Source organism: Notamacropus eugenii, chromosome 5 (assembly GCF_028372415.1).
Source record: "Notamacropus eugenii isolate mMacEug1 chromosome 5, mMacEug1.pri_v2, whole genome shotgun sequence".
Taxonomy (NCBI): domain Eukaryota; kingdom Metazoa; phylum Chordata; class Mammalia; order Diprotodontia; family Macropodidae; genus Notamacropus; species Notamacropus eugenii.
In genome coordinates, this window is record NC_092876.1 from 415,113,657 (window position 1) to 415,126,196 (window position 12,540).

The following is a 12,540-nucleotide window of genomic DNA, read 5'->3' on the forward strand; positions in this document are numbered from 1 at the left end:
TTTTGACAGCATGTGCTGAACTGAGATACTTTTTTTAATGCAAGTGATATCAAATGGAGATTCACAAATTCATAAAGAATTGTAATTTTGTTTTCTGCCGTATGTATGGAAATGTTTTTTTAGTTGTTTTATAGAGGATAGGGTTAAGCTACAGTAAGGATAAGGTTGAGGGATCTGACACAACTATAGTAAAAAGGCAAAATGGCAATGCCCAGGGGGTCCAGAAGGTGGGTAGGAAGGCAGATGGTAATGCCCAGGGGACTGTGAGCTCATCTCTTTGCCTATCAGGAAGTATGAAAACGATATAAACAGTTACAAGGTGAAAACCACCAGGTAAACTTACTTCTTCTCATAGTCACACATACTAACAGTCTATTAAGTTGGTCCTTTTGAGGGCAAGAGAAAGGTTCTATTTTCTTACCTGTGAGAACATAGTCATACTTATTTACGTTGTTCAGCTTAAGACCTTCATACAGCTCATGGAGTTCATTTGAATTTAACACCTGACCTTTCCAGTATGGATAACCTAAAAAAAAAATAATAAAAGTACTGAAGCCTTTACTTACAGTTATAGACATGACTAATATCAATATTAAAACAATATTTGTTTCCCTAAAGTGACATTCTGGTTACAAATCACCATCTTTTTATCATATTTTTAAAATTTTATTACTTTATTCTAAACTGAAATAACATACAAAACCCATAATGCACACGAGTTAAACTGTTGATTCAGATATTTTCCTGAAGAATGGTCAGTGTCTCTAAGTAAAAGCCTAAAATCACGAAACTGGTGACTTTAGCTTGGGGTTGTTCTAGGGTAATTAATTCCTTTTTAGTGTATCAGTAACCATTTTCATCTCCAAGTGAAGAAGTTTCAGATAATTTCCTCCGAGCATGTTTGGATAAGGAGAAGATGGAAACACCTAAGGGCAAAATTGGAAGGTAGTAGGGGATCTTTTTAGAAATCTCAGAGATAAGAGGAAGGAGCCATTTACAAAGCATTATTAGCTCACTGGATGCTGGAGGCTGCCAGGGAAAGTAAAAAAAAACATGCAGTACAACATTCCTTAGTTGTTGATGGCATTCTGCAAAAGTCTGCTTACCAGAATAATAATAAGAAGGAAAGTAAACTGAGCCAGTATATTCAGTATAAAAGACACCACTCTTGGCTTTTTAGTTCCATTTTATGAAGGCTGACAGGTAACTAAGGGAGCTTGATGTGACTGGTTTAAGTGAAGAGAGCTCTGAAGGTGGTGGGGGCAAGACAGGTCACAACTAGGATCCCAAAAGTCTGGGAATGAAAGGAGTCTCCAACCCAGAAGTTTATTGCATTCCAAGAGATCCGAGACAGGGAGACAGGAGAAAGAGAGAAGTCAGAAAGAGATATGATATCCTTCCCAAAGAACAAGAAAGCCCCAAGTTTATACTTTTACTGATCCCCAAAGGAAAGCGATTCCCTCCACTGAAGGAACAAAGTTTGGGTGGGCTTTCCCCTGGGGGTAGTTTCAAGAGAAGTTCAAAGGGAAACCTGATGAGACACTAGTGCAATAATTGCTCCTGAGGGTGTCACTTAATGCAGCCAGTGCTAAGACAGTCTCCTCAGTAGTAAGGACTTAATGCTATAGATTCAGCTACAGATAGGGACTGCCCTTTGTCCCTTTTTCTGTGGCTGAGATGGGGAGCTATTTCCACCAGAACACAAAAAATTCCTTTGCAGCAAGTTCCCCTTAGGGATCTTCAAGGGAGAAAGAAAAAGAAAATTATTTTCATAGATGAGATCTATTCTACTTCATCGCATTTCCTCCCACAGATCACCATGTACCCTCTTGACCAGTCAGCCTCAGGGGAATCAAATCTCATCTTCTGCGTGGAGTTCCACCATAATGATAATATCTTCAGAATTTAGCTATGCATCTCTCTGTCAGGGGAAACTATATAGGTATGGGCTGATAAAGTGGGAAAGTCTAAGAAAGACACAAAGAGAACTGCAGCTATGCCTTGGACAGATAACTGTCAGTATGAATAGGTACTCTGGGAGAGAAAGGGGGTGGAGAGGAAGCACCAAGCCCACTACCTTAGTATCAGAGGGTGAAGACACCAGGTTGATGTAAGAAAGCACCTGATGACTAGTCTAGGAGTACAGGGAAATTCAGAATTCAATCCTTCAGCCCCACCTAAACCCTACCCCATTTAGATCATTCCAAAATGGTTACAGAAGATACACCACAGATGGAAGAGATAGGCATCTTTTGTATTTGTTCAAGTTCTTTTGCAACCTCTAAGCAGATTAATGGGAGTAGGGTCACATGGAAACCCTTGAAATTGCAAGGCAGATGAAACCTGGCAGCTTACACTGGACTATAGGAACCTACAGTCTTCATTTTGCTATAGCTGATCTGACTTCATTAATGTTAAAGACCAAGCAGCCCAGGCCCAGATGAGTAGCATAAGCCTACTGATCTCAGCAATACATTTTTTCACTTTCCCTTTGTCTATGACAGAAGCTTGCTTGTGCTTGGGAATGAGTTTAGTATACTCTCACTGTCCTTTCCCATGATTACCTGAACTCTCCCTCATGTTGCCACATTATAATGGGCCTGGAAACCTGAAAGAGTCATCCCTTCCTGGGGACACTGATGTACATCCCTACACTGACAAAATTTTGACCAAGCCAGGTGAGCCATGGTGTCAGAATCCTTGGATCAGATGGAAGCCCTGATGAGGCAGAAGGAGTAAGAAATCACCTATGAAAATCCATGGTCCAGTCCACTCAATCAAGTTTGGGTGAATTCAATAAGTGGGGCAATTCTAGGATTCAGAGGATTCTAGGAACACTCTGGAATAAGCCCACAATCTTAAGAAAAAAACCCAGAGACATTCAAGTTTTGGAGAACCCTCTTTCCCCACCTGAGTAATCTAGTTTCTTTCCATTTACTGAGTCACCCATAAGTACACCTCTTAGAAATGGGGTCCATTGGAAATTTTTTAAGGCCAATGAACCCTTGAGGCAAAATGCCTTCCACATCCAGAAAAAGAACTATGGAATTGCATCACAGACAGAAACAGATCATTTTCATTTGTATTATGTTTTGTTGTTTTGTTTGATGGTCTCTCCCATTCATTTTAATTCTTCTATGCAACATGCATTTAATAGGAATGTACATGTAGAACCTATATAAGATTGTACACCATCTCAGAAGGAGGTAGGGAGGGAGAGGGGAATGGGGGGGGGAATGAGAGGAGGGAATGGAAAAAAATCTAAGATATATGGAAGTGATTGTCAAATACTGAAAACAAAATAATTCAATTAAAAAAAAAAAAAGAAAGAAATGGGGTCCAGAACATGCTACAACCATGGGAGATGTCAAAGCAGGCTATTCAGCAATCTCTCCCCTTGGGCCTTTATGGGGTCCAGGTTGCTGAAAGTCTCTGTCTAGAAAAAATACGCTGACAGGAACGTTTGGCAGGTGGTAACCAGAAAGAAACCGTTGGACTTCTAGAGATACATGTTTCCTATAGGGGAAACTCACTATTATCTCTTTTAAAATGCAGTTGTTCCCCTGTTTTTTGGCCCTAGTGGCTAATAGATAACATGGGGTCACACTCATCCTTTCTGTCTAGAGCTGCCTTTCAGCATTGGCAGGACACGGGGAGCTTCTATTGCTGAATGGAAATGCTTCAGTCAAAACCTTGCTTTGCCTGGGTCTCAGCAGATCAGTGCCTTTCAATGCATGGATCTACCACTGAGACCTGAGCTTTAGTCCTTTCAAGTGGAGGTGGACAGAGGGGGAAGGGAAGAAACCTAGAGTTTTTAGCTTTTGTTTTGCACTTTTTTCTTTGCCTTTAGTGGTGACTCCTTCAGAGAGGACAGAGAGTGGGCTGTAAATTTTTCTTCTTATTTTTCTTTTTCCCTTTAGTACTGCCTATATCTAATAAAAGTCCCCAAAGCATCTATATGTTAGAAGGTCCTCTAGAATATCCTTAAAATTTTGCCATTATGGGATGGTAAGTAATAGGACCAATATCTACCAGGATTCCCTATTACTTTCCCACATGGATAAAGCTAGTTTTTGCACAAAAAGTCAACAAAGCTGGGTCATAATTGGCCCAGGGAATGAGCCAAGGCTCAAGCTGTTCCTCTTGGACATAACTTTTCCTGGTAGCATCTGGCCATGTGATCATGGCTTCCTGGTCATCTAACATAAGAAGGCCCATCTCAATGGGGCTAGGGTCCTTCAGACTTCATGAATGCCGTGACCACTGGAGTCACTATATCCAACCCTGCTGATCAGATACATTTCTCTATGGAGAAAAGGGGCAGGGGATAAGTCTATCCAACCTAAGTTCTGGAGCATCCTCACTTTCTGTGTCAGGACTAAGTAAATTTCATTTTCTTAACTGCTCAATGACCTATGAGTACTTCATTTTGTTCCAATATTAAGCCTGAACTGACAGTGACAACTGAAAGCAGGTCTGCCCTTAATAAATGGTCAGAAATGAGGGAACCATGAGAGTCTACTGTCACAGAAAACAATGGACATTACTCCAGTTATTACTGAAATAAAAGAAGATCCATTCATCTTCTGAAGGGAGGGTCTAATTGGAAAAACATTCAGTGCTCATGGAAAGATCATTTAATGTAAGAGAGTGACAATACACCCTCACTTAATTAATATATTTAATGTTAGTACTAATCAAAATGCTGAGGGGTTTCTTCATAAAGCTGGATAAAATCGTACTGAAATTTATACGGAAAAAACAAACAGGAAAGAATGTAAAGGGGTGATGAAGGAAGTCTTGTACTATCAAGCTTTAAATCATATTGTAAACTGCATTATCATCAAAATGATCTAGCACTAACAAAAAAGAGAAAAAGCATTGTGGTACTCAACAGAAGATGTCAGAGATATAACCACGTAAAAGATTAGGGGAAGGGAGAAGAATTGAGCCTGTAACTTCAGAGATTTCCTTACAAATGAGGAAACCCCAGCTCCCTACCAGTGAAGGTGGAGTCCTGTCTACAAACTGCACATCGTCAGTATGTGCCAATCATAAGATATGATCCTTATACTTACTCCCTGGCTCTAAGGCCAGCCCTTCACTTAACAAGCCACAATGCTGCTACAAAGATTAGTGTTTCCCAGAACTACAGAAAATAAATTGAGGAAATGTGGAGTGATGATTCCAGAGGCAGAGGACCTGCTCCTAATGCTTATTCCCTCATCCTGTCTATCTAATCAATTGCCAGACATTACCATTTTTACATACACAGAAACTGTCATATGATACTTCTCTCTACTCAACCATTTCTTGTTAGGTCCTTATCACTTCTCACCTAGAATTCTACAACAGCCTTGGCACTGGATATGCCCCAAGTCTGAAATGCCTCCTTACCCATCCCTCAAAGAGTCCCTCAAGAACTACCTACAAGAAAGATGCCTTTCCAATTATTCCCTACAACTGCCCGTGCCCTCCCTCCCAAACGACCTCATCTTCAGCTGCTTTGTATATATGTTTATTTATTCAGCATGTACTGATGAATGTCTTTGTTGTCTCTCCCATTAGAAAGCTCTTTGAGAGCAGAGATTTTTAAAAATTTTTTTGTATTTATATCTCTAACGCCTACAGAGTAACCAGCACATAATAAATGCTTAAAAAAAAAAAGTTTGTTGATTTCCTAACTAATCTTTATGGTCCTTTCCATTTACAAAATGTGTTAGCTCTAGGTGAAATTCTAAAAGTCAAGGAAGGGCAAAAAGGAAAGATATGTAAAAATTATTGGACATATTATTAAACAAATCAAGTTTTCTCCTGTTATATTCTTATTCTAGATAAATAATAAACCAACTATACAAATAACAATGACCTTTATACAGGTAACTATTTTTAAGTCAATTATTATCACACTCCTTCCTAAGTCGTCCAATAAAAAGCATCACACCAGGATTTAACTACACCAGGCTGAAAAAAACCTTTTTATCCTGCCTCCATGGGCGTTCACTTATCTTTGATCTCAGGAACAGTCTGTACTTTTCTGTGTCACTTTGCTCTTGGTTCAAAGTGATGCCTAAATATGTAATTTGGACTCATAAAAATACCTGATTATGTCTTTCTCAATTTTACATATTCATCGTATTACAAATCTACAAATTACTGCCAGCTTTAGTTCATCTATAACCAAAGTTATTTGGAGAAGAAATCTCAACATGTATTGTTTCAACTTGGTACGGCCTCACCAGGAATGATGATTATGGGACCTCCCACAATCAAAATCCAAAATCTGGTCCTTTAGGAGTAATCCCTTCAAAACAATCTAAGAGTTTGTAAGTATTGGTGATTCTGATGTCAACATTGTTCCTCCTTCCATACAACAAAACATTACAATTTAAATGAAAATAAAAAGAGTGGCAATGTAGTATGATGGGCAAAAAGATGGATGCAAATTCAAGAAGACCTAATCCATGTCTGGTCTGCGACACTTTATGTCAGTGTGACTCTGGGCAAGTCACTTAACTTCTCAATGCCCCAGGTACTTGTCACTTAATAAAAGTTACTACAGATGTAGCAGAAGTGGGATATTTTTTGAAGCCTGTAATTTGAAGCCTATTTTTAAATAAAATAAATTACCTGTATGATTTGAAAACTGGACGGAATTCACTGTGTCGATTTCAAATCCCAAAACCTGTAATAGAGACGGAACAAAATTTAGAGACTTTAAATGAAGTCCTAAAGTTTGGGACATGCCTAAAAATAAAGGAAATGATAAAAATTAGGATATACATACCTACCTCAAAGCTTAGGATTTTGTTTTAATATACACAAACTCCATAAACAGATGCCATGGAAATCTGGCTTAGAATTTATAATCAGATGATAGAACAGGGCATAATATAAAAGACCCACAATAGAAACACAGGTTCAGGGTACAACTGCTGCCATGATACGTAAGGGCTAGACCTAATTTAATACTTAGATTTTCAGTGTCCCTCATGCCTAGTAAAAGGTTCTTCTGCTTCACTGTCACAATAATGTTTGTGAGAATACTACACATTCCAAGGCCTATAGGATTTAATGAGCCATATTAAACTACTTACATGAGAACTCCAATGAAAAACGATTGATAAATAATAAATAAGTAACAATAAAATAAATAACAGAAAACATAATAAATAAAAATAATTTAATTGATAAACTGATATAAAAAATTGGCGCCTACTTTATATACCATGTTCCTGAGAAGGACAGTTACTATTCAAACACACAGACAGGAGAGAGAGAAAGAGAGAAACTACAACATAAATACAAGGTAGCTATGGAGATGAAACACCAGTGACTACGGGAACAATAAATGCTTTGGGTAGACGCTGGCGTTTGAGCTGCTTCTTAAAGGAAAAGAGGGTCTCTATAAGGCTGAGAAAGGAAAGATTACATTAGGAGGAAAAGGGATGGCCCACTGCAAAGGTAAGGAGGGATGTGAGAATCAGAGATGGCCAATTTTGGTTGGATCATAGAGTACAGAAAATGGTAAGCTAGAAAGGTAGAAGGTTATGAACGGCTTGAAATGACAAAAAGAATTTATACATACAAATCCTAGGGGACAGGGAGAGTTCACTGAGCTGGAATGACACAGTCAGGTTTGTGTTTTTACTTTGGCAGCACTGAGCAGAATGGAGGGACAGATGAAGCAGGTACATCAATTTAGCAGGCTACCGCAGTTGTCTAGATGAAAAGTGATTAAGGACAAAACTAGGTGGAAGTAGCTATTTTAAGATAATAGAAGTCAGATGCTAGAGATGTGATGGAATTGAATGAAATGAAAAGCCTGAAAGACTGAGTTTCTGGGTTATTAATAATTACCTGTCAGCTGATAATCAACCCTGACTGGTGAACAATTAATAAGAGGCTGACATATTAATGAGGAGGTAGGCTAAAAGCCTTCCACTCCTCCTACTGAGGACATGGAATAAGGAGACTCAACTGCCTCCAGCAATCTGGACAAAGGAATCCATTTCTACTCAGACCACTCTGGTTGGTTCTCGCCTTCATAAACCGAGTTATTTCCTAAGAGCAAGAATTTACCTAGATCAGATTCTATTTACACTTTTAACTGAAGTGAGGTCTTCTAGTTGGGTGGGGTCTACCTAAGATTACAGAGCATGTACCTGGAGGATTTGGGCAATATCCTTCAGGCTGAACCGGCGTTGCCTCAGTTAAACTGAAACTTGTTAAAAGACCTTAGCTTGAAAAGGCCAAGGTCCCCCACTGCATCCAGGGCCATCTCTAGTTGTCTTGATCTATATCTCAACACTGGACTCAGATGGCTCTGGAGGAGAAAGTGAGTCAGGTGACTTTACACAGCCCTCCCTCACTTAAATCCAATTCACTTGCATGTCATGGCATCACCTCCCTGATGTCATGGTTGTCTTCAGAAGGAAGGACAAACAGCAGAATCAGAGATTGACTGGCCTACAGGGATTGGTTCCTGAATGAGGAAACAAAGGAGAAAAGCCTTAGACCATATAATATGAAATAATAATCCCAACTCTCAGGAAGCAGAAATGGAAAGATCTGGCTGCTGATTGGACATATGTGGTGGGGAAGAGTTAGGATAATGCTGAGGTTATGAAACTCAGAATCTGGAAGAATAGAGGTGCCTTTGACAGAAATAGGGAAGTTTGGAAGAGGAATAGATTTGAGAAATAAAAAAAATAAATTTAGTTTTGGACACACTGTATTTGAGCTATCCAGACGTTCAATTTGAAATGTCAATAGGCAGCTGGTGACACAGGACTAAAGCTCAGGGGAATGATGGGTTAGATATATAGCTCTATGAATTATCACCATAGAATTGACAACTAGCTAGGATGACCAAATAAGAGTGTAGAGAGGAAAATAGAAGAGGGCTCAGGACCGTTTGGGGGAACACCTAGTTGGGGAGGAGGCAGGATATGGATGACTAGCCACAAAAAAGTCTGAGAACAGAAAGACAGCTAAGAAAAGAGCCAAGAGAGAATCCAGAAAAGAGAAAACATCCAGGAGGAGAGGGTGGTCACTAGTGTCAAATGCAACAGATAGGTTGAGAAGGATAAGGACTGAGAAAGGACGATCAGATTTAGCAATTATGAGATCCCTAGTAATTTTGGAGAAATCAGTTTCATTTAAGTGAAAAGGCTGCCAGGCTGCAAAAGGTTGGGGAGTGAGAAGAGAAAGAAGAGACTGGTAGTTTAACTGTCATGGCTAAAAAGGAAGCAAATGAAGCACAAGAGTGAAAAAGGGAGAAGATTAAAAATTGTTTTTACACGTAACTGGTGAGTGAGATGAGGAGATTGTGAAGACTTTTCATAATAAAAATGAGGAATATTGTATTTTCTAAATAAAATTTCTTTTCCATAAGGCATCTCTCTCTGGATGCCTGAGTTTCAGGTAACCAGGGCCAGTGGACAGTCAGTTGGCCACCCCCTTTTTACCCCTCCCGTCTTTCTTTGCGAAAGTGCTGTGGGCTGTAGCAAAAACTTGGAAGTTACTCAGATCTCCCCTTTTTTTCGTTGTACTGTTGCCACATCAACACTACCAGTTCCCCCTTCTCACCCTCCCCTCCTTTCTAAAGCCACATCAGCAGTTGTTAGGTATTAAATGAGGTAATTGTGTTGGGACAGGTGCAGATTTCCTGGGGTTTGTCTAGTTTTTCCGTGCTTAGATTGTAAGCCAGTCTCCCAGCCAATGGAGAGGTGGGATAGTGGGAAGGTGAGATTCTCTGCATTAGGGTATAAAATTGTGCTTCGATTTCTGTAAATTGCCTCCTTCCATCAGCCCTGTCCTGGTAGGGGGACGCTCCTTTCTTGCGAGAACTGTAATAAATCATTTTCTGTTCTTATCAAGAAGCCTCTTTGTTTATTTAAAATTTTGAGTAAGGGTCTTTTATCCCATACACTGGGGAAAAATAAATATTTTTTTTAAAAGAGGGAGAAGATAACTTCTTTTCTGAGAACTGTCTAAACTCTAATCTTGCAAAGAAACATTATAAAAAGAATTCTTGAGATATTTTGGCCGCTCTCTTGAGGGAGCTAAATGGTGGGACTGTATATACCAACCTGAAGAAAAGTCAGTGGTTGCGGTGATGGTTAAAAATATCTTTGGATGCACAGTCAATGTCTGATAAAAACAAAATTCAAACTTCTGTTATGATGAATTAAGTCCAACATTCTATCTATTGTACCACCCACCCTCCTTCAGTCATACCTCTGTAAAGAAGGGAGAGATGAATTCCCTCAAGTTCTCTCTAGGATTAGATAGAGGCATTACGATTATATATTGTCCAGTTTTTGTTTTATTTTGCACTGTTTTACATTTCAGCTTTCTGTGTATATTTTCAAAGTGATTGTGAATATTGTTTTTTTCTCATTGTCTTTGCTTCATCCATAAATGTTCCCATGATTAAAAAAAATATCTTTGGATGGCATCTTTCTTACACTGTTAATAATTGTATATCCAGTAACTCTGATGTTTATTTAATACCAAAAGATGGAGGGGGAGGGGGGAACCTGACAAAGAGAAATGAACAAAAGTTTACGTGAAAAGAAATTTTTCCCTCTACAATTAACAAAAATGCTTTTCTACCATGTTTTCTAGAAAACGTTTGTCTCTCACCCAGCTAGAATTCACCAAGGCATCTTGTATAAGGAATAGGTTCAAATTTCTACCAAATATCCAACCAATTTTCCTAAGCATATTTTTCAATACTGATCCTTTCTCCAGATTTTATCTTCCATATATTTGTCAATGTTTTCTTAACAATGGGTTGATTATCTGGTGTATTCATTCTATTCCATTGATCTAGTTCTTTTGTTTTCACCCAATACCAGAGAGTCTTCCATTTCTCCCTGTGCCTTACACTGAAACATTCTCTGTCATCACCATAAACTCTAGTTCCTCCATCTATCCCTACAACTTCTCAGCAGAGAATACTGACTCATACTTAAAAAATTGAAACTACCTTTTGTGAGTTCCCCTTTTAGCAAGGTGGATCCCTGCTCTGGCTTTGATTTTTCCTATTTTCAAAATCTTGACTTTATACTTAACTATTTTAACTTAATACAGTTATCAGCCCTTCAATTTCCTTGTCCCCTTGTCTTGTCACTACTCATGGTTTTCCAAACTCCAGTTCTGGATTACTCTCTCCATCCTCACTAAAGATTTGAAATAAACACTGTAATAATTTTATCAATGACTTGAATAAAGGTATATATAATAAATTCATCAAATTTGCAGATGATATAAAGCTGGGAGAGATCGCTAACATATTGGATGACAGTCAGATTCTAAGGCAATCTTGCTAGAGCACTGGACTTAATCTAAGATATAATTCAATTTTCTGTGGAATTCTAATTTCTGCACATTGCTGCCAAAAATGTGAAATGTTACATTTAGGTACAAAAAAAATCAACTTCACAAATAATAAGATGGGCATAGGGGAGAGGTATGTACAGACAGCAGTTCTAAAAAAAAAAATAAAAAAAGTAAAAAGATTTGGGGGTTTTAGTGGCCTACAGGTTCAATATGAATTGGTAGTGTGGCAACCTTGATTCTATATCTAGTTTCCTCAGTGACAAATTGTGGATATAGGGTCTTAATATTAAAGATCAAATCATATCATAAAAAATTAGAAGAGAAATAGATCACACAATACTTTTGATAGCTACAGGCAGGAGATGTATTTTTAAATAAACAAGGTATAGAGACAACTGAAAAAATAATTACAAAAAAGATAACTTTTGTAAAATGCAACTGAAAAGCTTTTGCACAAACAAAATTAATGTATATTAGATAAAAAGGAAAAATCAAATGAGAAAAAAAATCCTTGATATAGAAACAACAAATACATATATGAATGCATGTGTGCATACAAAATTCTTGAATACATGTATGTGTGTATACAAGAAAAGCCATTCTCCAAAGAATGAGCAAACCTCAAAAAAAATTACAAACTATTAACAAGGGATATGAAAAAATGTTCCAAGCCAAAGTGAAATTATAGTCATATTTGAAACCTGGTTATTGGAACTTGCTATTTTAAGATGCTCTGGGACTATTAAGTGACTGTTCTGAGTCTGACTCCAGGTCTGGATAACAAGAAAGGCAGTCTGAGCCTCCAATCCATGACGTCAGTAAGCCTGTGAGAAGCTGGTTTGAACTGAAAAAGGTGATCTCATGAGAAAGGTGGGAGAGCAGCTGTGCAGCCTGGACTGAGGTAGGATTCTCCTGACTCAATTTCCCCACTGACACCTGGCAGACTTTAAGACTGACTGAATGCAAATTGACAATCTACTCCTACCTGGAATTGACATGAAGTTGGGGAGATATTGTTTCCCTGCAACGTCCCTACTCGTAGTGGCAATTTCCTATAGTCTAAAGGTTTGTAAGCTTAATACCAGATCTATTAAATTATATATTGTTGGTAGGGGAACATCTGAGGTTAAGTCTAAAATTAAGCTATTAGGCTTAGGACTTTAGACCAATAACAATAAGTGAGGGTCCTTT

General features: G+C 38.4%; 1 protein-coding gene across 1 annotated transcript in view; it reads right to left on the reverse strand.

Annotated features, from left to right (window-relative positions):
- The window catches only part of PDXK (pyridoxal kinase), a 76,375-nt gene that overhangs the window by 32,689 nt on the left and 31,146 nt on the right, over nt 1-12,540 (reverse strand). Inside the window, exons 2-3 of the mRNA XM_072614826.1 lie at nt 6,631-6,685; nt 422-526 (exon numbers count right to left, since the gene is read on the reverse strand). Coding sequence (XP_072470927.1) covers nt 422-526; nt 6,631-6,685 — 160 coding nt within the window. The remainder of the gene's footprint in view (nt 1-421; nt 527-6,630; nt 6,686-12,540) is intronic.